Source organism: Coloeus monedula (genome assembly GCF_965178545.1).
Source record: "Coloeus monedula genome assembly, chromosome: 3".
Lineage (NCBI taxonomy): Eukaryota > Metazoa > Chordata > Aves > Passeriformes > Corvidae > Coloeus > Coloeus monedula.
In genome coordinates this window covers 61,484,162-61,511,959 of record NC_138783.1, presented here as the reverse complement: position 1 = coordinate 61,511,959, position 27,798 = coordinate 61,484,162, and the positions used below count along the sequence as shown (strand labels likewise).

The 27,798-nt window shown below is 36.3% G+C and overlaps 1 protein-coding gene across 1 annotated transcript in view; it reads left to right on the top strand.

Annotated features, from left to right (window-relative positions):
* Nucleotides 1–27,798, top strand: part of DIAPH3 (diaphanous related formin 3) — a gene marked incomplete at both ends in the record, with an annotated part of 206,543 nt that overhangs the window by 131,824 nt on the left and 46,921 nt on the right. The window contains 3 exons of the mRNA XM_082279267.1: nucleotides 2,367–2,502; nucleotides 19,285–19,380; nucleotides 19,809–19,868. Coding sequence (XP_082135393.1) covers nucleotides 2,367–2,502; nucleotides 19,285–19,380; nucleotides 19,809–19,868 — 292 coding nt within the window. The remainder of the gene's footprint in view (nucleotides 1–2,366; nucleotides 2,503–19,284; nucleotides 19,381–19,808; nucleotides 19,869–27,798) is intronic.

Genomic DNA, 27,798 nt, shown 5'->3' with positions numbered 1-27,798 from the left:
CAGATCCAGAAAAAGGAGTGAAGCATCTTGCCTTCAGCTTCTGAAGCCAAATTCCTGGTACACTCAGTGGAACATCTTAGGTATCGGATATGTCTGTTAATCTCCCTCTGTACTTTCACAGCATCATGGGTACTGCTAACAAGCTCATTCCTTTCCTTGGAAGGGTAGTTTTCATGTTGAAGAAATTGTCTAATGGTTAGAATTTTCATCCAGTTGTAGGAAAGGGAGCAAAGACACTGTGAGGCAACAGCTCTTCTGTCCAAGAGTAGGCTAATCTGGCTAATCATAGGGTATAGAAACCCCTTGCTCCTATCGGCACTAGGTTGGTCTGCAGCAGAGACATAACTTCAAGAACCAGAAGAAGAGCAACCAAGTGTTCCCTAGACTCTATTTTTCCTTTATGTGATGCAAATACTTAAATGAAAATTAGAAATGACCCTGGAAATCACAAGAGAGAACCCAAGAATGCCTCCCTCTTGCAAAATCTAGGTCTTGGCATTTCACTTACCTTTCGTGTTGAAAACACATGGGACATGTAGGATAGAATTTGGCCTTAGGGCATGTCTGTATGTGAGTTTGAGTGTCTAATCTTGTGTTTTAGTCAAGGGAGATGCATATTTAATTCATTTAATTAATTTAAGAATTTGGAGAGCTGCCTACCTGATGTCTCAAAGGAGACAGAACAGAGGCACCTAGTATCCTGGAGAAGTGTCTTAAATAGTACCCAAGACATCATCAGCCTGAAATTTTTAAGCTGTGACATCGAATTTGTGGAAAATCACTTTCCTGTTACAAAAAGGCTGAGGGCAAGGTGTGATACTCCAAAGCATCCAATCCACACTTCATCTGAAGGTGTGAGCTATTAAGTCAGGCCCACTAGTTCAGTGTGATTGGAGAGAATAGACATCTACATTTGAATGACTGCAGTCAGAGGCTGAGTCCTACTGATACTATTTTTGGGGAAATAGTAGGTGCAAAGTAGAAATTTCCTTGGTCACTCTGTTAGGAAAGTGTGTAATTTCTGCCAGTATTGTACTTGTCAAGTACCAAGTCTCATTTGGATTGTATCCAGTAGTTTATTCTACAGAATGCCCAGTCTGAAAATCAGCAAGCAATTTGTTAAAATTAATTCAATCAAAAACTTTAGCATTTTGTAGGAAGCTTCTACCCTCTTCCCCCTGTATCAAGAAATTTCACAGAGGTGACTTTGGAGTAGTCACTGTGAAAGTACAGTTTTGCTTTGTATAAACAATCCATTTCATTGTTGTGTTTTCATGATGGAAAATTTATTCTTCTTCAGTCATCCAAGACAAGTATTTCTTCACAAGCTTTATGTGGTATTTTTCTTTCCCCTTCTTTTGGTCACTCTCTATGGCAGTGATGCTGCAAACAGTGCCTGTGCAAGTATTGCTGTAATCCACATTCATCTGTACTGTATAAAACTCGTCAGTCCATTTTTTTTTTCAGTGCAGCCTGGATATTTTCCTGCTAACAACATTAATTATCCCTGCAAACTTGCAGCTTTTGCCTCAGACCTTGTGAAGATGTTAGCCATTATGTAAGAGGGGACGACAGGGTTTTGTGTAACTGTGTTCTTAAAAAGGAAACCTTCTGCGATGAAGAATAGGTGCACTTTACATTTAATGCAAATGTAAATTCTCAGAGAACTGAGAATTTACCACCATACATAGCTAACACTAAAATAATGAAAATGTAATCCTAAAATACTTTTGTTAAAAATGTATGGAATGTGATACAGTTCTTTTGCTTAATGTCTGAGTATGCAAAATTTTTATTTCAAAACTCTGAAACTCATTGTTCTGTTTTAGCTTCATTGGAAATTTTGGAGTGCATATTTATAATTCAAAATAAATAATATTGTACGGATATTAACCAGAAGAAAAGAATTTATTAACCTAATGAAATAATGCATGTCTTGATAAGAATAAGAAAAATGCAACACTGTTACCCAGGCAGCATTGTTTTGCTTGGTGTAGTGGCAGCATGAGAAAGAAGAAAGTGTTGAAATTATTTTAGAACTACAAATGTTAACATACTATTTTGTAGAACAAGGTGGTTTAGACATTTTGAATTCTTCCTACATTAACATGTATTCTTAAGGTGTATTTCTTGCTGAATTTATAATCCTCATTTGGGGGCAATTAGTATGCTTTTAAGGTATTTATTCTGAATTTGCTTACTCTTCTGAATAAAATGTACAAAATATGGAATGTAAAATACTTATTTGATTTGATAAATTAAGGTTAGGGGATATGGTTTGAAAGCTTTTTTCCTTTGTTTTTAAGGTTCAGCTTTGTTTTTGCTAAGACTTCCATTTTAATGGAACTCTCTTACTTTTTTAATAGCAAGCAGTAAAAGAAAATATGAGAAGAAGGGAAGCAGAAGAAAAACAGAGACGTGCTAAAATAGCTAAGGAGAAGGCAGAAAAAGAAAAGCTAGAGAGGCAACAAAAGAAAAAACGCTTGTTAGAAATGAAAACAGGTAAGTGATGTAGAAAACACATTTTACCAAGCATTTTACTGGAAATAAAACTGCTATTTTTTCATTATCTAAATGTGCTATGAGAAAAAAACCAAAATACATCAATGACTTTTCACTGATTAAAGTTTTCAACAAAGAGGTTTTTAAATTTGGGGTTTTTTTAATGAACTTTCCTAATTGCTTGGGGGTTTGAGTTATAAAATAACTCAAATTGCTGCTTTTTGGAATATATTGAACCTTGTGTGACCAAGTGTAAGTTCAGTTATGCTCAGAACCCCTTATGTTACTTGAGAAAAGACCTTTTCCAAATCAGAAAGCCATTTTCTTTAACTAAGGTTATATACCCATTTTTGTTCTTTTATAAGACTAAGCCCATCCTGAGGTACTTTGTATTTTTCTGTCAGTTGTTATTTCAACAGGTCCCTATTGAAACCCCTCAGAAACCCCTTCAGCCGTGTATTTTAAAAGTTACTGGTGCCATATTGTCTTTTGTACAAAAGAGATGGCGGATGCTATGAGTTCTCTGTTACTAGGAGAGGTGTCTGATGCTCCTCTATACACCTGTATTTTATCCTAGACTGAGCTTCTGTAGTCCTTCAGAGTGATACATGACTTACTGTGTAAATTGCCATGACCTACTCTTTTTTTTTCTGAGCAGATCTTGTTTAACAGTTCCCTGTCTAAATCCTGTTTGGCACCTTTGGTATAAATGATTATCTGTCTCTCCCAGTTTTCACTAACAGCCAGAGTAGGTGTGTTTAGTTTCAGACATGCTTCAGACCAAAAGTCTTTGATTTATTTTTATAAGACTATCCATGTTTTCAGGTGTGAGTCTAAAGCTTTCTCATAAGGTGGGAAATCAGGCAGCTGCTCTCTGAACACAGCATTTCTAATTCTTTAGGACAATTCAAGACCCAATCAGAAAACCACCAGTGACAATCTTTTCAAAGCTCGCAGAATTTAGAGGAGGCTGCAGAAGACTAGGAAGGGGTAAAAGTGGTGTCTGTATTTATGCATGGTTGGAAGTGTTTCAAAAGAGATTTCTCTCAGACACGTTGTATGTATGACTGATAGCATTTTGGATGGAAAATTGATAGTCTTTTAGTCAAAGCTAAAGCTACTCTTAAGTCCTGTTCCTCATAATGTCATATTCAGGCTTCCCAGAATACAGGTGCAAATACTGGCGACTTACTTGTTGAATACACTTGTATGTAGGCCTCTGGTAGTGAACCCTGCCACTTCAGCTAATGTGGCAGGGAACTAAGTACTTGACCTCTCCTTGTCTTTAAGTAGCCTGGGGTTTTCATATCATGGGAGTGTATAGAAAGATATTTCTTGGCTTGTGACTCACTTAAGGTTCAGTTTGGAATGACTGATCTAAACAGCAGATAGTAAAAGATAATGTTAGGATCACCTCAAGCTATAAATGTTTTGAGTCTTATATTCACTAAATTGGCCACTGATGAGTTGTAAGGTAACTTGTGCCTGTTTGCAACATATTTTTAAGTCTACTAGAAAACTCTAATTCTGGGAGTGGAAGGGGAAGCACGTGGTGTAGATTTGTTTGTCAGGGAGGACAACAACAAATATATGAAAAGTGGGGTTGTTTTAGTTTTTAATGATGATAATTGTTATTGTTATTTTGACAGTCTTACCAAAATTTTATTTACAGTATATTATTGGAGGCATAATGTTGCTCTGATTTTTTGGAGTTACATAAGCAATCAAAAGAACATTTTTTTTTCATTTCCTCTCTTTTTTTCCTAGATATAATTTGTTCATCTAAAGGCTGTCTTCTCATTAAAAATCTGTTAATCAGTCACAAAATGCTTACATCTGATCTGCTCAAAAATTCATAATCAGGTCCTCTATGTCAAAATGCCAAAACACTTACCTAGAGTGTGACTGTGGAGTAACTGATTTTTGCTGCATATTATTTCTTTAGATGGTGACTAGATCAGATGTTAGATTTGTAGGAACATTATTTCAAATGTTGCTTGAATAAAACCCATTGATATCACCAATCCAGAAGTTATTTTTGGGATTTCAAAGAGGTGCATACTTGGAAGAACAGAAGAAGTGAGAATATATATGCTAAATGGTTCATGAGTATTTTTTTTTTCTCGGTGGATAGATCATAGTGTACTCTACATCTGAACTCTTTTTTTTTTTTTTTTTGAGTAACATGGCTTTTTAGCTGAAAATTATTTGAAGATTAGGAATGGCTGTGTATTGCTGTACTATGTGCTAGTTTGCAGTTTCTTAACTATTTCCCTTAAACTTCTTTTTAAAAACTCTAAGAATCAGCAACAGCAATAAAAAATCAAAACAAACTAACAAACAAAAACAATAAAAAAAGAATCCAATCCCACTTTACTGGGCTGACAGTCATTAACAGCACTGGTTTTGCTATTGTCTTACCCTTGTGCATTATTTGTCACTATCACTATAATTAGTTCTTAGTACCAATCAATCACTACCTCTGCATAGTCAGTCTTAACATCTGTGTCCTAAATTTAATGTCAATATAAAATCCCATGGAGTTGATACAGCAGTGTTAGTGATGGTGGCTACCAATGATGGTCCTAGTTGACAAGCTGACATACAGAAATTTGAGAGGTTTTCTGCAAGGAAAGCTAGAACAGAAATGGATAGTTTTTTTCTACTCTACCATCTCTCTTTCCTTCCCCTTGCACCATTTGAGACCCTATTGTTTTATAAAATGGATGCATTTCTAGATCGTTCCAATCCTCTTGTCTATCCCTAGGTTAGAGGATGTAAAATGCTTCAGGGTGTGTTAATTCCCCAGGCCACACCAGTGCTTTTGATTTTCTCTTGCTTAGCTGCTGCTTCTTTTCTTAAGGTAAAAGCAATCTTTTCACAGTGCTTGAGGTTGTGCTTTTTTTCAGTGATCGTTACTTAGCCATTAGTGATTACTTTATTATTCTGGAGCTTCTCTTTTAGCCTGTACTCCATACCTTTCAAGACCTGAGCTGCTATCCAGTGCTTAAACAGGATTTGTATCATCATCCTAAGCTTGTCTTGTTAACCACTGGTCTCATTTACAACACAGACATTTAACCTGCCCTAGATTCTTCTTTGTTCTTGAAGTCCTTTTCTTTGGGTTTCTTCTTTCATCTGCTTTTGGAAGCTATTTGAAGAGCAGGGTTTTGTTGCATATCGTTCTACCTTTGGCTGCACAAGGTGGAGGAAACTGTGATTCAATTGTTTGCATAAAAGTAACCTACATAATACTGCAGAAGTTTTCAGTTATTTGGGGGGTATTTAGTGACTTCTTTTGCACTGATGAAAACTTAATATAGAATCACAGAATAATAGAATGCTAAGGGGTTGAAATGGACAATAAATCCCCAACCCCTGTGCCATGTGCAGGGACACTTACATCATAAAGAAATATGTAAAAAACCACAAATTTTATTAAAATATACCCAAATATGTTACTTGAGTCAATAAGTTGCATATAGCATGTTAGGACTGTATTTATACCAGTTTTGAATGAACTACAACAAAAAAAAAATGAACACCACAAAGGTCATAGTAACCCAAAACTAAAATGAATCTGGATTTAAGGTAACTCCTGAGTTTTAGTTTAAATTAATTTCTTCAGGATGAAAACAATAATTTCATTAGTAGTAACACATTTATAGCAAACATGAGTTCCAAGGTAGTCCTGTAATATATCAGCCTTCTCACAAACTATAATAATCTTTCTTATCCTGTGTTGTGTCTTTGATATATAGGTGACAACTGAGTCATCTAGATCACAGGTATGCTCTGTCATCCATACCTCTATATCAGGCTGCTTTTGCAATACCGTTGCACCAAATTGTGCAATACCGTTGCAATACCATTGCAACCAATTAAGTTGATGTGCTCATTTTCTAAAATTAAATAAATATGTGTACTTTGTGATAAGTCTTCATAAAGTTTTAAATTCAATTTTTTTATATCTCAGATACAAATATATCAATATTTTATAGTTTGTGAGGTGTGTAGTGTTTTATGAATATGCAGTACAGCATGTTTTAGAAAAACCTTAACATTTTAGGTAGGCTTTACATTATAAATTTTGACCTCTGCTAATAAGAGCATAGATTTCTATATGAAATCATTTTATTTGCTCTCTTGCAAATTGTTTTTGAGATTTGGACCTGAACCAATGTCAGATTTACACACACCTCTAAACTGTAGTTTGCTGAAAGTCTCTACTTTATGTCTCAGCAACACCTACATGTCCTAGGGGTCACAGCTCAAATAGTTCACTGATAAAAAAGGCTGCAAGTCTTCAGTTTATGCAGTAAAAGTATCAGCTTGATATTTTCCTTTCAGCTCCATCCTAACTTGAAAAGTAAGTGGAATTCAGTAAACATGTTGACTAAGTAGTGAGTGATACTTAGCATTTTGAAATTTATGTTAATAAAAGCTGTCCTCTAAATACTCTCTGGACTACAAATTTTTATTAATCATAAGATACTTTACTTGCTTTTGTGAAGCCAGATCAAACTATCACACCCTATCCTTCTAAAGGATAGCCAGTAAAAGGGGATCTTTATGTAAATGTCACTTGTCTGCATATTATTAACATTCAAATACATACTTTCTCATGCTGTTCAGATTCTTAGTAGAAGCACATCAATCAATTATTTTGATCTTATCAGAGTGTAAAGAATTCTATAGCTGAGATGATAGCAGCTAAATTTATTGTAATATAATTGAGAACTCCATCATTGTGGCATCTTCATTGTGTCTTACTTTGAGTATTAAGTAACAAGCCACTTTTATCAGTGGTTATTTACAAAGATTGCCCTTTTCTTGCATAAAAGCAGTGAAGTAATGCCAAAATGGAACATCGAATTTCCAATATAGAATATTGTTTTCAGTTGTATCATTCAGTTTCATTTTTATCATACTGATCTGGTTTTAAATAAGTTTTAGTTCATTTAAACAGTTATGACCTTATTTGCAGTCAATTTTGCGGCATTTATTTTTGCAGAGGTTTTATATTGTTTATCAGGTTTTGGAAAAATACCCCCCACATTCCTGTCTCACAAACTTGCTGAGAGCATTTTAGGCTTTGGTTCTTCAAATATTTACTACTTTATTATTGTCTGCTAAATTGAGCAATATGAATATTTTCATCAGTTCTATAGCGTTCTGCAAAACAAAAGGACACCATGAATCCCAGTAGTAATAATTTAAACAATGAAAGTAGTAAATGTAATTCGGTAATTAAAGTTCAGATTCCAACAGATAAAATAAATTCGAAATAAATTTAAAAATCTCCAAAGCTATTTGTATTAGTAGGTACGCTCAAAGACCCTACTTTGCCTGCTTAGATCACGTTTGTAAGGCTTCCATTTTATTAATTTGTTCTCACTGGGGTAAGAGATTCAATACTTCTCAGGAGTATTCCTTTCCTCTGAGGGCAGTGAAGGACTGCAAAAGTCACTCTAATGACATCATTAGTTTCTAACATATGTTGGTAATGTGTTGTTTTAAAATGTCTGCTGGGCTAATATCCTGAAAAAATATAGATTTTTGGACAACAGTAGGTATATTACTAGCTTTTGGGAATTTAGTAATATGTTTCATTCAACTAAATTTACTGTAAAGGGGACAAAAGATCTGACAATGATATATATGAAGAAGTCCTAAAGATATAATATTAATATCCAGCAAGCATTTTGTGTAAGTTGTTTTCTCCAGGGAGTTTCCACTTTTGGAATTTCAAGTGCTCCACTCAAGTCAGTTCCTCCCTGGTGCTGATAACTTTTTCTTGTTTCCTGATTGCCTCCACTTATCCTCAAATTGGACCCTCTTCACCAAGAGGATTCCTGAGGTCATCTTCTGTTATTTGAATTCATTCTTAAGAATCAGTTTTATTAGGAGGCCAGTGGGAAATAGCTCTTTTCCATACCTGTGAGGAGTGTAATCTCTTCCTCTTCTGTTAAATTACAATGGCAGAAGGAACTCTGAGACCTCTTAGAGTTGCTTACTCAGTACTTACTCACATTAACACTTACTGGAAATTGGTATTAAGCCCATTATGAGTTTGGAGAGTAGATCTAATTTTTGCATAATGTCTGTTTACAAAAAGAGAAGAAAGTCATACATATGAGAAAGGAGATGTCACTTGATATTTCTCTAAGTATGGAGGTTGTTTTTCAGCTACAATTGTATTGTTTTGACAGTAAAGTATAAATCTGGGTAAATTACCGAGAACAGATGTTCCCTCAAGAATAATTGGCACATTCATGCTTGAAAAAGGTTCCAGAGAATGACAAAACACAGGTATGTTTAATCAAAAAAACCTAAAAGACTCAATGTGATACATCTGATGTAAAACATCTGAAGCCACAGCAAAAGATGAGATACAGCAAAACCTTACCTGTTCACAGAGTTGGATGTTTTTAGTGCAAAAAACTAGGACTAATTTGAATGTATATTAATTTAAATCAACAACTAACAGTCACAGGTTATGCTCTAACAAGGTGTCAAAGGTGCTAAGTTTTCTGGAACGTGGAGGTTCATGCACTTATTTGCAGCCCATGGACTCAGAATGCAGCAGATGCTATTAGTTTGTACTATGTAGTAGCTCCAAAAGAGCTAGTTGTTTGGAAGAAACAATTATTTTCCTTCTGAAAATTTTACTTAGAAGTGGACTCTTTGGAAATAGCAGCCGAAAAGCGTTTGTGAAACTGAGGTTTACACAAAGCCCAGGGAAAAATAAATAGCAGCTGTATTTGGAAGAGAGAAAAATAATCAGAATGAACAGAGCTGTTGAAAAAATTATGGGTCAATAAAATGTTGTCTGTAGATGAATATTCTCATAAGGCTTGCCTTATATGTTATAGCAGTAAAATTTGTAAACAAATGTGAAAACAATGCTGCAAACTTAAAATGGCATTACCATGAAAAGCAATTACAATCTCTGGAGACATCTTTGGGATTAAGAGCTCTAACATTTATACAGATAGTAGGTTTTGATTTGAGTAGGCATTTCCTACTCCAAATACTACCTCACATCTCTGCAAGGAGGTAGACATCAGAGTCCTCCTCTAAACTCTCACTCCTGCTGTGTGATGCTTTTATTCTCTCTGGTTTTTTTCTGTATCATCAAAAGTTTCTTCTTTCAAGTTGCAGAGGAAGGGAGGAATAAATATCCTTACCAAAGCACTGGAGGATATGCTTTATTTTTACTTTCCTCAGTCCAAGGTTGTAAAAGAGCCAAGAACCTCCTCTGTAATTGTTGGAAAGCTAGCTCATGGGAAGGTCATGTCTCTGACTCTTCCTTCAAACTGAGTCTGCAGCTGCTTCTATTTCTATGCTGTTTGCATTGACGCTTATCTTCACTCAGCACTACCTCAGTGGTTGTACAGAAGTACAGTCTTGTTACTGCATACCAAAATATTCTTGCTCTGAAGCTTGCTGACAAAAGTTACTTGATTTCTCTGGCAGCTTCTCTATTGAAGGCTACTAAATTCAAATACAAAGTCTTGAATCATGAACAGCTGGAGACCAAGAGAGCATTCTAGAAATGTAATGATATATTTATCCTGTCCTTTGTATAGATGTTTGCTATTGACTACTAGTGCACAAAGGATGCAGGGGTAGTTGGGCTGTTGATCTGATTTTCCTGGGTATTCTTAGGCATTTATAGCTCCCCAACCTAAGACCAAAGGGTCTTTCCCACCCCAAGCTGTCCAGAAGTTTTCCTTAGAGTAAGCTCAGTCATGTAATCCAGTCAGAAATTTATCACTTCACTGGTGAAAAATTATTTAATTTGAAAATTTCCTTGAGCGCCTCATCTCTGTAGTACATCTTTCAATATGAGTCATCATTGTGTTTATTTTCTAATTTATTGTCTGTTTATAAATTTAAATGGAAATAGTACTGTGCTAAATAAGCTCCTTCAGAGGCACACAGTAACCAAGAGACAAGATGTTCACATATACCCACACAGGTGTTTTATGTTCAGCTCCATATCTTCTTTTAAGAAGTTATGTTCAATTAAGAATGCTCCTATAGTTGTTCTTACTGCTTTCTAAGTGAAATTGTAATTAATTAATCTCAATAATAGATATTTGTATTTTTTCCCTCTGTGAAAAAAAATGAATGAAAATGTTGAATTTTCTATTTTTGTTTTACTCTGTCTCGCGAGTTCTTTTACTCAGAGTTCAGATTAAAACACAGAAGATGCAGGGTTCTTCTTCTAATTGATGTTTATTATTTCTAATCTATAGCACCGCTGCATGGGATATGCCTCTAAGTTAACAAGGTGGAAATTGCCCCCGAGTGCTACCTTCCAAGGTCTTTTAAAGTCCAATCTATCCAATTAGGGAATGCCAACTAATTTATTTCTACTTATAATCTAGTAACTAAACATTTATGATCCGCACTGCAGGTTTTTTGAACCAGTACCAGAACACCCAGATTTGTGAAGAAGAAGGAGGAAAGAAAAAGAACTAACCAACACTCAAAATCCTCCATATTGTTACTATATCCCATAAACGTAATTTTTCTACATCTCTACATATCCCACCCAGTGATATAACTTTAATTACACAGCAATAATCTCAGTGCTATCACATAATTTGAGAAGTTTTTCCCAAGGCCTCAGGTCAGATGCAGTGTGCTTTTGAGGATCATTGCCTGTCAGCATTGAAAGACTGAAATTCTCTGAACCCAGGGTTCCAACATGAAAATACTAGTTTTTGGCTAGTTTAGAAGGCAGATTGATTGTATTCCTGTCAGTGTCATTGGAGTTGTGATACATAAAGAAAATGAGAAACTCATTAATAGTAAAACGTGTTGACTGACTTTTTCATATGCAATCAATAGTTCTTGCTATTAGCTGTCCTTTCAAATCATAGCCTTAGATATCTGAGTGCTTAAGGCTGATGTGTTTTAGTTATAAATGGTTAAATACAACTAAAAGAAACTTAGCATTGTTCTCAATTTAGCAGGCTTTTTTTCCCACTAAAAAGGCACAGCATCCCAAGTGAATAGGAAAAGGGCTATAAAAGGATTGAGTCTTCAAACTGGCTTTTAAAAGTATTATCAGGTAATGCAATATAAAATGCATTACTAGAATATCCTGTATTGTTGAGTTGGTGAGAGAGTAGGTGTGTATGCAAAATTCAGTGGACTTCAGTGAAAAGGTAACCTCTTTGTAATCAGTTTGTGCTCTTTGCCTACTGTTCTCTCTGGGCATCTCTAAGATTAATCTGGCACAGTCACCTTTACACCACACACAGTTCCCCACAGGTGTTTATATATATAAGATCCCCCTGAGCCTTCTCTTTTTAGGCTGAATGGTCCTAGCTCTCTCAGCGTGTTCTCATATGAGAGATGCTCTAATCCCTTTGGCATCTTCGTAGCCCTTGAGTTTGCTTGGATATGTTTGTGTCTCTGTTGTACAGGGGCATCCAGAGCTGGACTCAGCACTGCAGGTAAGTCTCACCAGTGCTGAGTAGAGGGCAAGGATGCCCTCCTGTGACCTGCTGGTAATGCTTTTCTTTGGTCATCTTTGCCACAGAGGCACAATACTGACTCATGATCAATATGTTGTCCACCAGAATCCCCAATTATTTTTTTTAAAGATGCTTTCCAGCCAGTTAGTCCCCCACCTGTGCTTCTGTATGAGGTTTCACCTCACCACATACAGATCTCTTGTTGGATTTCATTAGGATGCTTATGTGCCAATTTCCCCAACTTTTCAAGGTTCTTCTGAATGGCAGCACAATCATCTGTTGGGTCAGCCATTATTTTGAATTTTGCACCATGTTCAAACTCGATCAGAGTGTACCCTATTCCATCATTCAAGTCATGAAGGAAGATGTAATAAGTATTATCCCCAGTATCTAGTCCTGGGGATATACCACTTCAAAGGCTTGGCATTCTGTTCATTCTTTTATAAGTCCAATTTACCTGGATCTGTCTCAGAAACACTTGTTCTTACAGTCATTTTACTGGATCTGGCACCAATATAAATAAAACTGGATAGTCTCTGTGGAAAACTCTGTGAGTTTAGTGGCTTTTTTCTGTTGTCATAGAAAGGAGTTACAGACTCACAATGAACATCAGAAATGTTTTAGTAACATTTTTATTAAAAAAGCTCAATATTAAGATGATTTCACTCTTAGTCCCATTACTTAAATAGGAAATTGTGATCCAGCTGAGATGGAGAAATTGGTACCTTACACCACGGAAGTATTTTTGTATCTCTGGTACAGAACCACCTCTTACCACAGCTTACCTTTTGGTTTTTTGGTATGAGCTATCTTAAATTAAATTGGTCTAGATAACAATTTTAATTTCAACAGCTGATTTAAAAGGGACTGCTGTCTTTCAGAGTTCATGAAGGGTGGAGTTTTAGTTTGAATTTAACTTGTTTTAAGCTCTATGGAGCTTGGGGCCCTCTTTGTTCATATGCTTAGAGTCAAAATGTATCTATTTCTAAACCATAAAAGCACTTTAGGAAAGCTCAACAATGGACCGATTTATCAAGAGCAAACAAGATGGCATGAAACCTACTCTTCTCAGCTAGATTTACGGAGTGGGTTCATCAGCCATTAGGAGAAATCATACCTTTTTTAGAGTATACTTGCCAAGGGCTCTGAAGCACTATCAAAGGCTTTCTACTTTGTGTTGGGCATAAGTAAGAAATGTAACTCTTCTGGTACTGGACTAGAGTGTTGATGTGAAATATGAGGCATGTGCATGTGTTTTATTTTTGGGAAGGGTTGTTATGTGTCTTTTGCCTGAAGTCACTGCAAATAGTGATATTTTTCTGAAGCTGGATTTAATACTTCTAAATTTAAAAGGAGCTGTCCCTTCAGCCAGTCCATCCAAGGCACACTTGGCATCTGTTTCTGCTTTGTAACTGTACATTGGGAAATTTTCTTGCTGTATTACAAGGTTCTTCCAAAATTATATCAATATCAAAGGAACCCCTTTGTTCTGGGTTGCATAGTCCCGTGCTGGCTGGCGGTGTCCTGGGGACTGTGCAAGACTGCTGCTTGCTCCAAGTCCGGGCAGAGGAGTCCGTTCCCGGGCGTGCGGGGGAGACGGGCGAAGCCTTAGCTCAGGTTCACCTCACACCCCGCTGGCTGATGCGCGCAAGGAGGAAAGATAAAACGCAGAAGCTCCACGTGGGGGAAGAGAGGTTTGATCCAGGGTCCGCGTGGAGAGTGCCAGAGAGCCCTTGTGGCGCCGGGGACTGCAGTTTGTACCCCAGCCAAACAGGCATGGAAAACATGAAGTAACCAATAGCACATCTGCCAGGGGGTGTTAGCGGGGCAGGGAGAGGGGGTTACAGCCAGTGGAGGATGGGGTGGGTGGGCAGGGGTAACAGAGACCAATCAGCACAGCCTCCGGCGTCTCCCAGCCACTTCAGGGGTCTTGGGCTGGGCAAGCAGCTGGACATGGGGGAAGGGAGACTTGCAGCCAAAGGTAAGGCATGGATTTATGTATTTCTCCCAGCCTTATGAATGCTCAGGGCTTTTGGGGCTGGCCCTGGGTCGTGGTTCTAGTTTGTGCACTGTTATTGAAAATCAGACTGATAGTCATGTATTCCTTAACTCACCTGTCAATTAAGATTATCTGGTTGCTGCTATGGCTTTTACCAGAAAAAGTTCAAAGCCTTAGAACAAGTTCAAGTTGCAGTCTATATATCCTGTTCATTTTCTGGACAAAGTTGGACTTACCATCCAACCACAATTTCTTTGTAAAATTGTATCTGAATGTCATTGAAATGAAGAGTGGTAGTTTAGGTAGTCATTGCTAAACATGTTACATTAAAACATTAAGGTTGCTTTATATTTTTATGTTTACAATGTAAAAGCCTTCAAAAAGACTTCTGCCCTGATTATATGTATGGCTGCAAGATCTAGAAGTTGTTCATGTCAGCACTATGAATACTTCACAGAATCTGGCTGCCTTACACTGAGACTGAAAAGATGGAACCCACATCCAAAACATTGGAGCTCACTGCTGCACTCATGGCTTAAATGATCTTCCTCTTTGTGACCTGCTGTTCTGCTTCCTGGAGCCTAAGTCATTCAAGACTACAGCATGGCTAAAGCTTTCCTCTTGTGATTTTGTTCAGAGAATGTTACTTCAAATTTTACTCAGATGGAGACCTTTAGTCAGCTGAGCAGTGCTTTGTAGGCTGTACTAGTCAAAATCAATCCTTCTACAAACAAATATAAAGGACTTTTCATGATGTCTTTAAAGAAAAGATACAACATTAATAAAGTTAAAAGATTTAATTTTCTTTTTTTCTTCCTTGTGAAAATAGTCTGGAAACATCTCAGCTGTCACTGTCCCAAGCCTGGTTAATTATTTGCCTCTGAAAGTTTTGTACGTAAGTGGACAAAACCTGGAAGAAGACTGTAAAAGGCTTACATTTTAGTCAGTCAAAAACTGGGTACAGTATATCCAACGTGAATTATGTCCTGAGCTGAAGAGGAAAAAAAAAAAGCAGTTTGTATTCTAGCAAACAAGAGTAAAAAATTATCAATTCTGGTACTTGCTGAATTGAGAGCAAGTCTTAATTCTTGAGATGAGGAAAACAAATCTGATAGCTTCAGTACTCCAGGTTTGTTTGTTAAATTATATAAAAGCTTGAGTGCTGGCATGGAGTTTCATCAAAGATGATACAAATATAATTAAACTTGGCTATCCAGATAACTTCAGAAGTAGCCCTTGAGGTTTTGCAGCCTTTTCCTTCTGTTACAGCTATGAAATCTATAGGGTCTCTTTTTAAGGTATATATTTGTCCAAGTTGTGTGGTTTTAGTTTCACATGAAACTTAGTGTGTGGATTTAGAAGCTGGTCCTTCTCGTTACAGTATAGCAAAAAGCTGTATGTAGATGCCATAAATAGAGGCAGGTGGAAGATGGTAGTCAAAGTTCCTGTAGCTAAATCTCTTTAAGTGTACAGAATGAGCAAGCAACATCAACAGAAACCATGCTAAAGAATCCCTGGTTTGCCTTTTCTGAAACTTCTGAGTATTGTCTTTTGTGAGAGGAGTACCTGAATAGAGCTTTGATTCTGTGTAAGAGGAAACAGGCATATTATTATGTTTTCTTCTGGTAAAGTGAACTTTTGGAGTCCTAGTGTTCTGTGATTTATTTTATATTGGAGAGGTTCAGGGGAACTGTAAAAATGAAACATTTTTCTTTCAAAATAATCTTGTTACAGCACTCTCTTTATAAAACCATATTGCTAATGATACTTGTGATTCTATCATATCAGTGGACTACTGCCCCTGGAATTATGGTATATATAATTTGTTCTTTAATAAGTACATAAAACACAGGTGTCACTACTAACTTCAGTATTTGTTGCTGTCATTTTAAGACATTATAATGTACATGTAAAGCTAATGATACTCAGTGCACTAGAAGAGAAGGGTCTTCAATATTCTTAACATTTTAAAAGATGTAATTATGAAATTAGGTAGTTTATATCTGACTTGGCACTGAAATGTCAAGGGCAAGACTCACTGGCTACTTTGGGAAGTTTACTTCTCCTTTAGATGGTATTTAAAAGACAGTTGTATGAGTTTTAATTAGGTATGATATTAAAAAGTGTTTAAATCTTCTATTCTGCAATTGAGGGAAACGAGATCATTTAAATCATAAAAGGATATTTTTCTCAAAGGAATTACTGTGGACTATGTAGCTATCTGCAAGCCAACTACAATTCCTAGTTCCATGATGTCAAAAGATTCATGCACTTGACTAATTAGGAATCCAGCTGGGACTGGTGCCAGTCATCTGCAACAGCTTGTGAAAGCCGATTTAAAGGTCCCATAGGAAGTGTTAATATTGAACAGTATTTGTGACTCCTGTACTATCATGGTTGGAATGTTGTATACAGCTCTCCCAAGGTAATTCAAAAGATTTCTCAAATACTGCATGGTAGATTCTCATTTCTTAATCTTCCCATCATAGACACTTCAACAACATTATTAATAGTGTGGGTACTTATAGTTACCAGCGTAACTTGATAGAAGTTGTCACAGTCAGCTGCTGATGTAGGTATCAGAAACCAGAATTTGGAGCCTACTGAAGTTGTAGGAGTTTGAAAACCAGGCTTTCTACATGTTTTGGGTACAAAGATTGTTAACTATGGATGTTTTTATTTGCAGTAGTTAGCTTGTTTCAATACATCCATGTATACAGGATAACTGTTAGAGTTTTTTAATTCAAGTTTCAATCTACTAAAATTTATTCTTCTAATACTGTTTTGCATGTCAGTGGATGCACTAATCTGTAATCCACTTTGTGCCTACCAGAATATTTCAGATAAGTGTGAAAAACAGATAGTACCCATAAAAATGTTACAGCTTTACTACAAGAAGTTCTGGTTTTGCAATATTTCTGTTTCATTTTTAAATCTTTTTTTAAAATTTATTTGATGAGCCTTTTTATAGTAACCAGGATTTTTTTATTACTGAAGGTTGTTAAGTTTTTGAAATGACTGTGAAATCCGCAGTAGTCTTGGACAGACTTAAGAGGAAACAGATGATGTGCTGAAATAGCATTGAAAATTTTCCTGTTATTCCTACTTCATAAAAAAAACAAAACAACTTATGAACTCTTTTCCATAGATGTTAATGGTATCATTTTGGTGACTCTGATACTATTCAATCTTTTTTGAATTGCTGTTATCCAAAATGTTTATAAGCTTTCCTCCTGCATTCATGTTCCTTAATGTAACTAATGACTTGGCTCAAAATTTCTTCAGGCATCACATAGGTTTGAAACTATTCACTGACTATATTCATTCCAGACATTAGTATCTTAGAGAACTGCATGACATCCAATGGAGAAAGGAAAGTTAAACAACTAACAAAAACGCCCCAACCAAACCAACAAGAAAAAAAATCACAAAAAAAAACCAAACCCACAAAGCAAAAAAAAGCAAGCCAAAAACCAAACCTGAACAAACAAATAGGAAGCTGAAGGCATAGTCTGAGTAATTTTTTTATAAGGTATGTTCCAAGTAATAATAATAGCTGTGATAGTTCCTTAGTCATAAGGGAGCAAACTTCAGTGTAATAAAGCATGTTATACCAAACACAAAGCAAAGAGAAAAAACATTCTGTATTTCAGTCTTCATGTTTATTCTATACCTGCCATATCTTCAAATGTTAAGCAAAATTATGATTTATTTGCTAATTTTCAGTTATTGGGTTTTGTGTATAGTACTTCTGTCTGAGGTTGAACACTAGTCTGGTACTACAGAGTATAGAGAAAAGAGAAGAACTAAAGGTTACTGTTTCCTGGATAAAAAGCTGGCTGGATGGCTGAGCCCAAAGAGTGGTAGTGAGCAGAGTTACATCCAGCTGATGGCCATGAGTAGCCTTCCAGAGGGCTCAGTGGTGAGCCCTGTCCTGTTTAGTATCTTTGTCAATAACTGAGTGCCCCCTCAGTCAGTTTGCAGATGACACCAAGCTTGGTGGCAAGTGTTGAATTTCTGGAGAGCAGAAAGGCTCTGCAGAAGGATCTGAACAAGATGGATCACTGAGCTGAGGCCAGTTGTATGAGGTTCAACAAGGCCAAGTGCTGGGTCCTGGATGTGGGTCACAGCAACTCCCTGCAACACTACAGGCTGGAGACAGAGTGGCTGGAAAGCTGCCCAGTGGAAAAGGCCCTGGGCTTGCTGGTTGACAGCAGATAAACATGAGCCAGCTGTGCTCAGGTGGCCAAGAAGGCCAATGCTATCCTGGCCTGTATCAGCAATGGTACGGCTGGCAGGACCAGGGCAGGGATTGTCCTCCTGTACTCGGTATCTTGTTATATGCACCAGGTACTTTAGATCCTGATTTGCATATTCACTGTCAGCAGTACTTGCTGACTCTATCCAAGATGTGTGTTGAGCTAGGGAGTTTTGTGCAGTGGGGTGTAATGAGATTTCTATCATGGAATTCTTTATTCCTCTGTGGAGATTTTTTGTTGTATAGTTAATCCCTGGAATTCTGTTCTTTGTCCTCCCATGCATACATACCATGGGGTAACGAGATTCAAAAATCTAACACTTTCTGATGTGTTTATTTAAGGAAGTAAAGATTGTTTAATACTTGCATTTGGTTATCATCTCAGAGTAACGTTCATAATTCTTTTGGGGGTTATTATACACATGGGTATAATATTAGGCATTATAAGCATGTAATTTGATAAATAGAATTTTCCTGAACTACATCAATTATTTAATATTGGCCAGAGGTTATTAAATGTGAATGGAAAATGGCTTTTGATTAAAGCTACCTATGGATATCACTGTATCCTATCCAGTCCAGTATTGTTCACTCAGCTTCCTGCTGCGAAACAATTTCAACTTTATACAACAATAACTGAATGATCTTTTGTCTAATGTAGCAAATCATATAAGGGACAGCTCTTGAAAGCTGACATGAGACTGATTATTTGCAGTTATAGAAGGGTACTGAAATGAAAATATGAGTGAAATGACATTTCACTTAAAACTGTGCTTGACTTTCTGTATAAAGAAAGAGGAATGTGAAATGAGCGGAATAAAATTTGGCCTAGTTCAATCTGTAGAAGACTGAATCAGTTGTGGTTAATTACAAGAGAGCAATTTGTAAATATTAAAGCACTGGTCAAATTTTGAAATAAATAGTTTTAATAATACCATTGGTATCCATTATTATTGGTTTTTGTCGGTATTATTCTTTATGCTTTGATATTGCTATGGTAACCTAGAGGGTTTCTTCTTTCTCCTTTACAGAAGGTGAGGAGACTGGAGTGATGGATAGCCTGTTGGAGGCCTTGCAGTCAGGTGCAGCTTTTCGAGACCGAAGGAAAAGGACACCAAGGTCAAAAGGTGAATATTCTATTTTAGATTTTATTTTCCAGAGAAAGTTAAAAGCATTATGGGTCCAGTGCTCTAGAATTTAAATATTGTCATGTTTATTTCATTCATGCAATGACTGTTTTCAGGGGTGTTCGGACTGTTGCTTATGTCAGTAAGACTGGAAATTAATGTACTGAACTTACTATAGCCTGATCATTATGACAAGACTTTTCAATACAGCCATATGTACTTTAACTTTTTAGGGTTTGTAGTTGTATGGTGGAAGTAAAAGCTATCTTGCTTCATAGGTGAGTCTGAGTCAAATTATTTCTCTGGTATATAACTGTCATTTAGTCCAAGAAATACTTAACTTCTAAATGGTTCTGCTTTGTAATGTTGTAATACTCTGGTAGCTTTCAAACAGGTGTTTTATTTCCATTGTTTCTTTGCTTTTGCAGACATACCGCAAAATCTCAGTCCAGCCACACAGCGGCCTGTGCTGAAAGCTTGTAACCATGGTAATGAACCATATTCATGAATTGCATGCACTTCTTAGCTTAGCTTATGTAGTTGATCTGTGCTTTCAAGAATGCTGTGATTATTTTTTCAGTTTTGTACATTAATGGAGTACTAAACCATATCAGAACTTGCTTTTTAAGAATCGTCTGAATATCGCATCCTGAAACTATACTTACTGATTACTCTGCAAAGCTCTTCTATCATTTGTGGGATTTTTAGTTATTTAAATTTTGATTATGTTTTTAAACTGTAGCACTTTTATAAGCCTTAAGAATTATTATGCAGGTTTTTTAGGGCTTATGGAACTGTAGTAGAAAGCAGAGATTGTGTAATGTTCTAAGTGTCACTAAGTGCTTATTATACTGAATCAGAGAACTTTTGATATTCATTCTGTGTTTCATTCTCTTGGTTTTCTTGATGCTATAGCTGGAATGGTTTAAGCTATCATTTACCAGTATAGTTCCAAAGGGGTGTTGTACCAACAAAGTTATAGTAAATGTTTATTTGTAAACTGCTGAACTATCTCACGGTAATCAGTAGGACTTGTTATACAAGAAAAGTTACAATGCAGGTGTGGGTGCCTGTTAACTTTGTTAGATAGACAATCTACAGAATATTACTATATTAGCTGTGTTTTAATTAAGCTTCAGGAGTCCAGAGTGACTCAGTTGCTCATGACTAGTGGTCTCAGGAAAAAGTTTGTATTTCTAGTGCCTCTGTTAAAGAGAAATTTTAAATAGGGGAAAAAAAAAATCTTCTTTCTTAGTTTTTAAAGCAGAATGCATTGGTTTTTGATATTTAAATGCACTGTGGGTTTTATAAAGCATATATCATAAAATTGATTATATTAATTATACCTCATGTTTATTTCTCTAAGTGACTCTAGCACAAAAAAAAACCCCAAACCATTGAATTTGGCATTATAAACACAAAATTGAAGAAAATAGAGCTGGAAGGACAGTTTGTAGATAATTACAGAAACTGGATCAAAGAGAAATCACGTATATTTGACAGGTACCTGTCTAGCACATAACATATTGATATTTCAGTAATGACTATAGACCACATCTGAATTTATCCTGCAAGTGTTTCTGCTTGTATGAGCAGCTGTATTGAATACTGCTTCTTATCAGCACATTCCATCTAGGTAGCTGTCTGTGGACAGACTGTAGTTTCCAGTTTTCAAACTAACTGCCTTTGGTCAAATATTATGTCCATGTTTCCGATTAAAATCAAAACAACAAAAACAAACAAACACTCACAACTCACCAAAATTTTAATTCTGAAAACTCTTAGTCTAAACCATGGATAGATTTGTACATCACATGGATGTAATTGGTGCTGAAGTTTGAAGTTCAGATATCTAATTTGGGGAGAAGAGTAAAAGTAAATGCTTGGATTTTTTTGTTCTTTTTACCAAAGTCATTTTTTCCATAGAGCATTTTGAGACACTCTAATTCTAGGACATTTTAAAATGAATTCAGCATTTCTTTCATCTGTCTTGTTAGCTCAAGAACAGGATAGTAAAGCTCTGAGCTTGCTTTTAAGGAATTCATTAGCATGTTTTTGATTTGTTGACACTTGTCACAATATCTACATGTTACATCTTCCTATCTTGAGCCAAACAGAGCACTAAACCTGGTGTAGATTATGGTGAGTTCAAAGCCTTTTTTTTCTTTTTAGTAGAAGTGTATGGTCACTTAGGTTACATACTGTCTAGAATGAATGCTATACCCTGAGTGTCAAAGTCAATTTTGGGTAATAATAGTAACCTTAATGAAGTTAATGTGGTCAGTCAAGACAGGAATTATTATAAAGTTTCTTTCATTTTCTGTTTCCTAGTTCAACATTGTATATGTCAGTATTTTTCTCTGTATCATTTTTTCTTGCACTTTATATCTGATATATAGATACATACTCAATAGCCTATTCTTTCTATGTGTATAATAAGTGATGAATGCTCTATATAATGGTCGACTACATATACACCATACAAGCAAAAAGTCTGTGACTTCAGCCAACTTCAGAAAAACTGGGATATGTCATTAGACAGAAGTATTGGCTTGGTTTTTCGTTATTTTTTTCCCAACCTAAAACTTCAAATGGATGCCAAATTTCATATCATGGAAAAAAAGCCACTGTCTTACTGTAAGGCTAAAATATGTGGAGATTGCTGAAGTCCTTAAGTAGCAATTCAAGCACTTTCCTGTTTGCTTCTCTGCTGGTTTTGGTTGGTTTGGTTACTATTTATTCTGCTGAGACTAATAGATTCACTTAATGTAGATATACTCTATTAATGCACACTGCAGATTCATACCTAGGATTCATCATGCAGTCAAAAACAATTACAAGCCATGACTTGAAATGTCTGTCCTGAATCCTTTAGAGTGTAGTAATCTCTGTTGGGCAGATGCCATCAACATTAGATAACTAATCTCTTCTGTTTCAAAACACAACCAACCAAATTAATAAGATCTAGTTTACTCTTTATGATTAAAGATATTTCTCTTTAAAAAGTGGAGGCCAAATCAGACCCAAGCGTAAGTATTGTTATAAGCCCAGCTGGCAATTAAGTACCTCCCAGCCACACGCTCTGTCTTCCCTGGTGGGATGGAAAAAGCTAAAACTCATGGACTGAGAAAAGAACAGTGTAATAATTGAAATAAAATTATAATAATAATAATAATAATAATAACAACAAGGAAGAGGAGGAGGAGGAGGAGGAATGAAAAGTAGAGGGAGGGAGAGGAATGGAACACAAGAGAAACAAATGATACACAACACCGTTGACCAGTGCCGAGCCGGTCTCTTCCCAGCAACCAACATCTCCTGACCAACTTCCTCAGTTTGCATGCTGAGCCTGATGCCATATGGTATGGAATATCCCTTCGGCCAGTTTGGGACAGCTGTCCCAGCTCTGCTCTCCCCCCAGCTTCTTGTGCCCCTGGTTACTGAGCAGGGCACATGCAGAGCATGTGAGCATCCCATCCCACTGCTGAGCAACAACTAAATCATCAGTGTGTTTAGACTCAGTTCAAAACAGAGCACTGTAGCAGCTACTAGGAAGGAAAGGAAATTAACTCTATCCCGCACAAACAGGAAACTGGTTCCATGTCTCACAGGGCATGACTAGGGAGAGAAATACAGCCTGAATGCACACTTTCTCCATAGCTGTCATATAAATGGAAGCAGGACGGTGTTACAGTGGGGATACTGCAACACGTGTATCAGACAACGAGGCCCGTGGAAAGAATATCTATGGACCCATTATGGTAGATATTTTCGGAGATGTTTATTTCCCCAGCCGCATGGCCGGGGCTCTGCCGAGGAACTGCTCAATCACAGGACCCGAGGGTCCTTCTGCCCGCGCAGGGAACACAAACCAACCCATGGGAACGAGGCTGAGCAGGGGCAGGGAAACCCCGTGTCTGTGCCCTCAGGGCCCCTCTGCCAGGGCTACACGGCAGGGGAGGGACCCCAACAGGAGGGAAATTTTTCTAACCATTACCAGTGTCACCCTCAGTACAATGTTACATAAGATACCAAACTGGAATGTGCTTTTCAGGCTTAGCTAAACCCTGTAGAACAGAGTAATACAGAGGAACAAGCCAATGCTGCTTAGGTCTAGAACGGAGAACTGAAATTGTTTCCTTTAACTAAATAGACAGCTTAAGGGAAAAGAAAAAAAGAAGAAGAATAAATTTAGTGAAATGCTAGCTATTGCATGGGCCATTTTTCTCTTCATGATCTGTTGAGCTCCCCTGAAAGCTCTAGTAGTGTTCAGCTGATACTTCTGATTAAAAAGGAATACTGGTTTTCATGCTGCATCCCATGATAGCTGAACGTTTCTTATTTTATTTCCAATCCTACTGCATTATTCTGTTATTGAACAGAATGCCTCTTTCTAACATGATATATAGGTTTTATCAAGTTTAAATCTGCTCTATTTTTATTGTCAGAATTACCAGTTGTATTTTTTATGCTTGTGACAAGGCCCATCAAATCACAGTATTTCTTGTGGAGTAGAAGTTCTGCTGCATAACTAACAGAAATAATATACATTTGGAATTGCTAAATCTTAGAAATGTTTTAATGCCTTAAAAATGCAAATAATATATACTAGATTTTAGTTGACATAGGATTGGTATATTATGTTGTATATTTTGTATATAAAATGTTTTGTATTTTTAAATTGCCAACTGAATTGCATTTATGTGCAAAACTACCTGTTAATGCTACAGTTTGCTTTAACTACAAAGGGCCAAAGACTGCAGTAAATATTGTGGTATATGCTTTTGCTGTAATTCCAATTCAGAGCACTGTTTGACACAAGCAGAGTATGGGTGTAGTTTTAGTGGTGTACTTAGGATTCAATAGCATCTAACAGAGGAGCTCTTTTATTTTATTTAGGGAACAGAAGAAAGCACTTAATTTTCAATGATCAGGATTTTGTGCATTAGAAGATCACTTCAAGCAACTAGTAACTATGCCTGATCCAAGTTTGTCAATTATTTACGGCAAGAGTCAAGGCATATTTGCAGCTTGTATGTTTATTTCAAGCTACTGAAGTTCAGATACATGGAGCTGCATATCCAAGGCAGGGCAGAGCCCACTGCAGCACAGAAAGCTGCATTATTCACTAAGTTTTTGGTCAGGTTTTTCAGCCTGCATCAAGTTCTCTGCTGCTATGGCTACGCATTTATTTGCAGTAGCATTAGCCAAGCTAATGCTACCTGAATTGCATTAATACAAATTTGAGATGCAGCTTTGATTGCATATAAACACATACGTCAAATGCAGCAAAAAGAGCTTATTGTTACAAGCAAATTGTATTAAAAATGCTGTGAGTAAAGAAAAGCTATAATAAAATGCAAGTAAAAAAATACAGATTGCTTTTTGAGACTGCAGAGATTGACAGAAATCTTTCTGTCACAATCAGTAATTGCATTGTGGATTACATTTCTAAAGGTGACAAAAAGGCCTTGTTTCTATATTGAGGTCAAACTTCAATGGTAAGAGATGGTTGTAATTGTTGTAGCTGTTTGTTAAGTAAATCTATACACAATAGAATAATTTTCATGTCACTTGTAGTCTGAAGCATTTTAAAGACTTTTGTTAAGTAAAACCCTTATGTAGCAATGTCATTGTGTCCCAATTAAGCATAAGGAAACCTTTTCTTCATGTTGTTGGGTTCTTTTCATCTCATATTTATAATAGAACTGTCATCTGATATTCATATTAATGTCTCTGCTACCTTATTTTTGACAAGCAGAGCTGACAGAGAGCTCAAGCTCATCTTAGTTCTTGAAACAGTGTGGCCACGTAGGGGTCATTTTTATTTCATCATTTATATGACAGCAAGCTATGATTGGCATTTCAACCTAATTTTTCCTTAAGTCTGTGTATGTTGCTGTCTTTTCTTCAACTGTATGAACATCAGGAAGTACCTAACAGTGAAGAAGCTACCCATGAAGATAACATTTTCCCCAGAACATGGTAGCAGTAAAGGCGCCCTCTTGAGCATTAGCAGTCCTTCACAGTAGATACTGCTTTGAAGGCACTGTTCATGTTTAGCCGTGTGATCGCAAAATATCAGTACCTCTGGTGGAGAAATTTTTTGTAAAGCTTTGTGAAGTTTTATTCAATAGACAAGTTTTCTCAGCAGAAGACATGAAATAACTGTAGGCGCTGTTATGAAATGAAAACATTTAATAGGATTTGTATTAAAAAATGGTTCTCAGTTGTCGCCATTTTAAGACCAAATATTCACTTCAATATTGACTTCATAGGTCAAGTAAAATTGCTGCTTATTCTAACAGAAATAATTCCCCTGGAACCATCTACACTGTTGATAATAGTTTTTTTCCTAGACCATACAGCAGAGTTCAAAGAAACTGACCATAAAAGTCAATTTTGCATGTGTGAGAAAAAAAAAAATAATATCCAGACAAGGAAAGTGAATTTACACATTTTTATTTCTTTCTTTTGAACTACTTCTGCATTTTCACAGTTGCAAACACATACCATCACAAAAATATCCCTGAAGAATTTTCTTTCCAAAATATCTAGGAAAAAGATTAATTTTGATGCAGAGTTTTTAGCAGTCTCTCACGCTCATAATTTAATGTTAGAAGGAAGAAAGTTTCCAAGTCAGAAGGGATGGCAGCCAACAAGAAGAGTTTAGAATGAAAAATGAGAAATTTTTTTTTGAGTCTTTTTCTAACAAAATGTTCCTTAAAATAAAGACTGACATAGAGGGGTATAAACCACTCATTTATTTAATCATTTATTTATTTTAAAATGCGGAATGCTGAAAAATGGATGGAGATTCTTTCAAGAGTGGAAAAGGGTACTTCAAATTAGTAGTAATTGCATATTATTACTGTGAAAATACTGATCTAGACAAAAAAAATGCTATCTTGCCCTTAGTATAAACTAAACATACACTGGCAGCCTGTATTTAGAAAGGTGAGGAGGAATTGTAATCCTACAAAAAATCCCTATTTTGTTAAAGTCTTGTGAGATTTCCCTTATCAACTCTCATGAGTAAGGTTGCACACATATCCTTCACCCAGTGTCTTATCATAAAGCATTATATCTGAACATAATGTGGACAAAAAGGAGTACCCAAGCTTTGTCAGAGTAAAAATTTTAAGTACCACCCTGAGACAAAGTGGACCTTATAATGGGGCTTTTTCTCCAGAGGCTGGACAACTTCATTCCTAAAACGCGACCCTTTGAAGATGTCAAATTAGACACTCAGAAGAGCTAATTGCTATTGTAAATATTTTGCCAGTGTTCATTGGTATTAGTTGAATAAGGTCACGGCTCTCAAGGGAGGCAAGGACACTCTCTGCAAGATAAAAACAGCAGCAAAGAGGTGACATTTGAAAGCAATGGTACTGTATATTCCATAATTGCACATACAGTAAATGTCACCTTCATAAATGCCTAGGTAGGTAACCAGATTTCCAAAAGCTACAGCAGGCAAGTTATATAGTCAAAGCAGTCAGCTGAAGATTTGTCAGTGAAAAATCTTAAATCTGTAAAGGGAGTTGTCAATTACCAACACTTTACCCATATTTGTGTTTTCATTTTTTAGTCACACAAAACTTCCCATTCGAAGACAATTGCCAAGTTTATATGTGTAGCAAAGAGATTCTGCCACTTCTCAGAGCACTTTTCAAGTCTCTTCCATATTAGTTAAACACGATTTTAGGTATAAATTTACCAGTCTCTTTCACTTCTGAATATTTTCTGAATGTTAAGAACAAGTAGTATCTGAACTCCTGCCTCATTCTTCAGAGGCTTTTAGAAATTTGATCTGAATAGCAGATTCACTGAACAGCAACCATAAAACTCTTTATATTGTGGGTTTTTTTAAATAGATAGATAGATACACACACACATATATTTTCTTAAAGGAATTATCTTTTGTAAAGAAACCACAAGTAAACCACAAGTAAATATTAGGTAGGAAATTTTCATCTGCTCCACATTAAAAATGAGTTTTCTCTAGTTAAAGACTTCACTAGGGACAAAATCTGAGATACTAACAGATTCCTGACAGAACAGGATCTGAGTCTGTTCTGTGGCTCAAGTGATGTCTGGTTAATGCAACATTGTTTAGTCAGTAATTCAAAAGATTTAGAGAAAGCACAAAACATTATTCATTAAATTTTTCGAGCACTTCTCTTAAGTAATTTTTTTGATGTGTGAGGAAGGGAACGTGATTCCTTAATGTTCTCGGATTTTTTCCTTTTTTGGGAGAATTTTGTTTCATTTTTTTAAAGTGTTTGCTGTAACAGAACAAAAATGTAGTGTAGAAGAAATACTGGAGTTATGTTTCTGCCTGACTTTTTTCATTATAGTCAATGCTCTGCAAAGGTGCAAACATACAGAGAAAACAAGGGTGTCTTCAACTTCTTC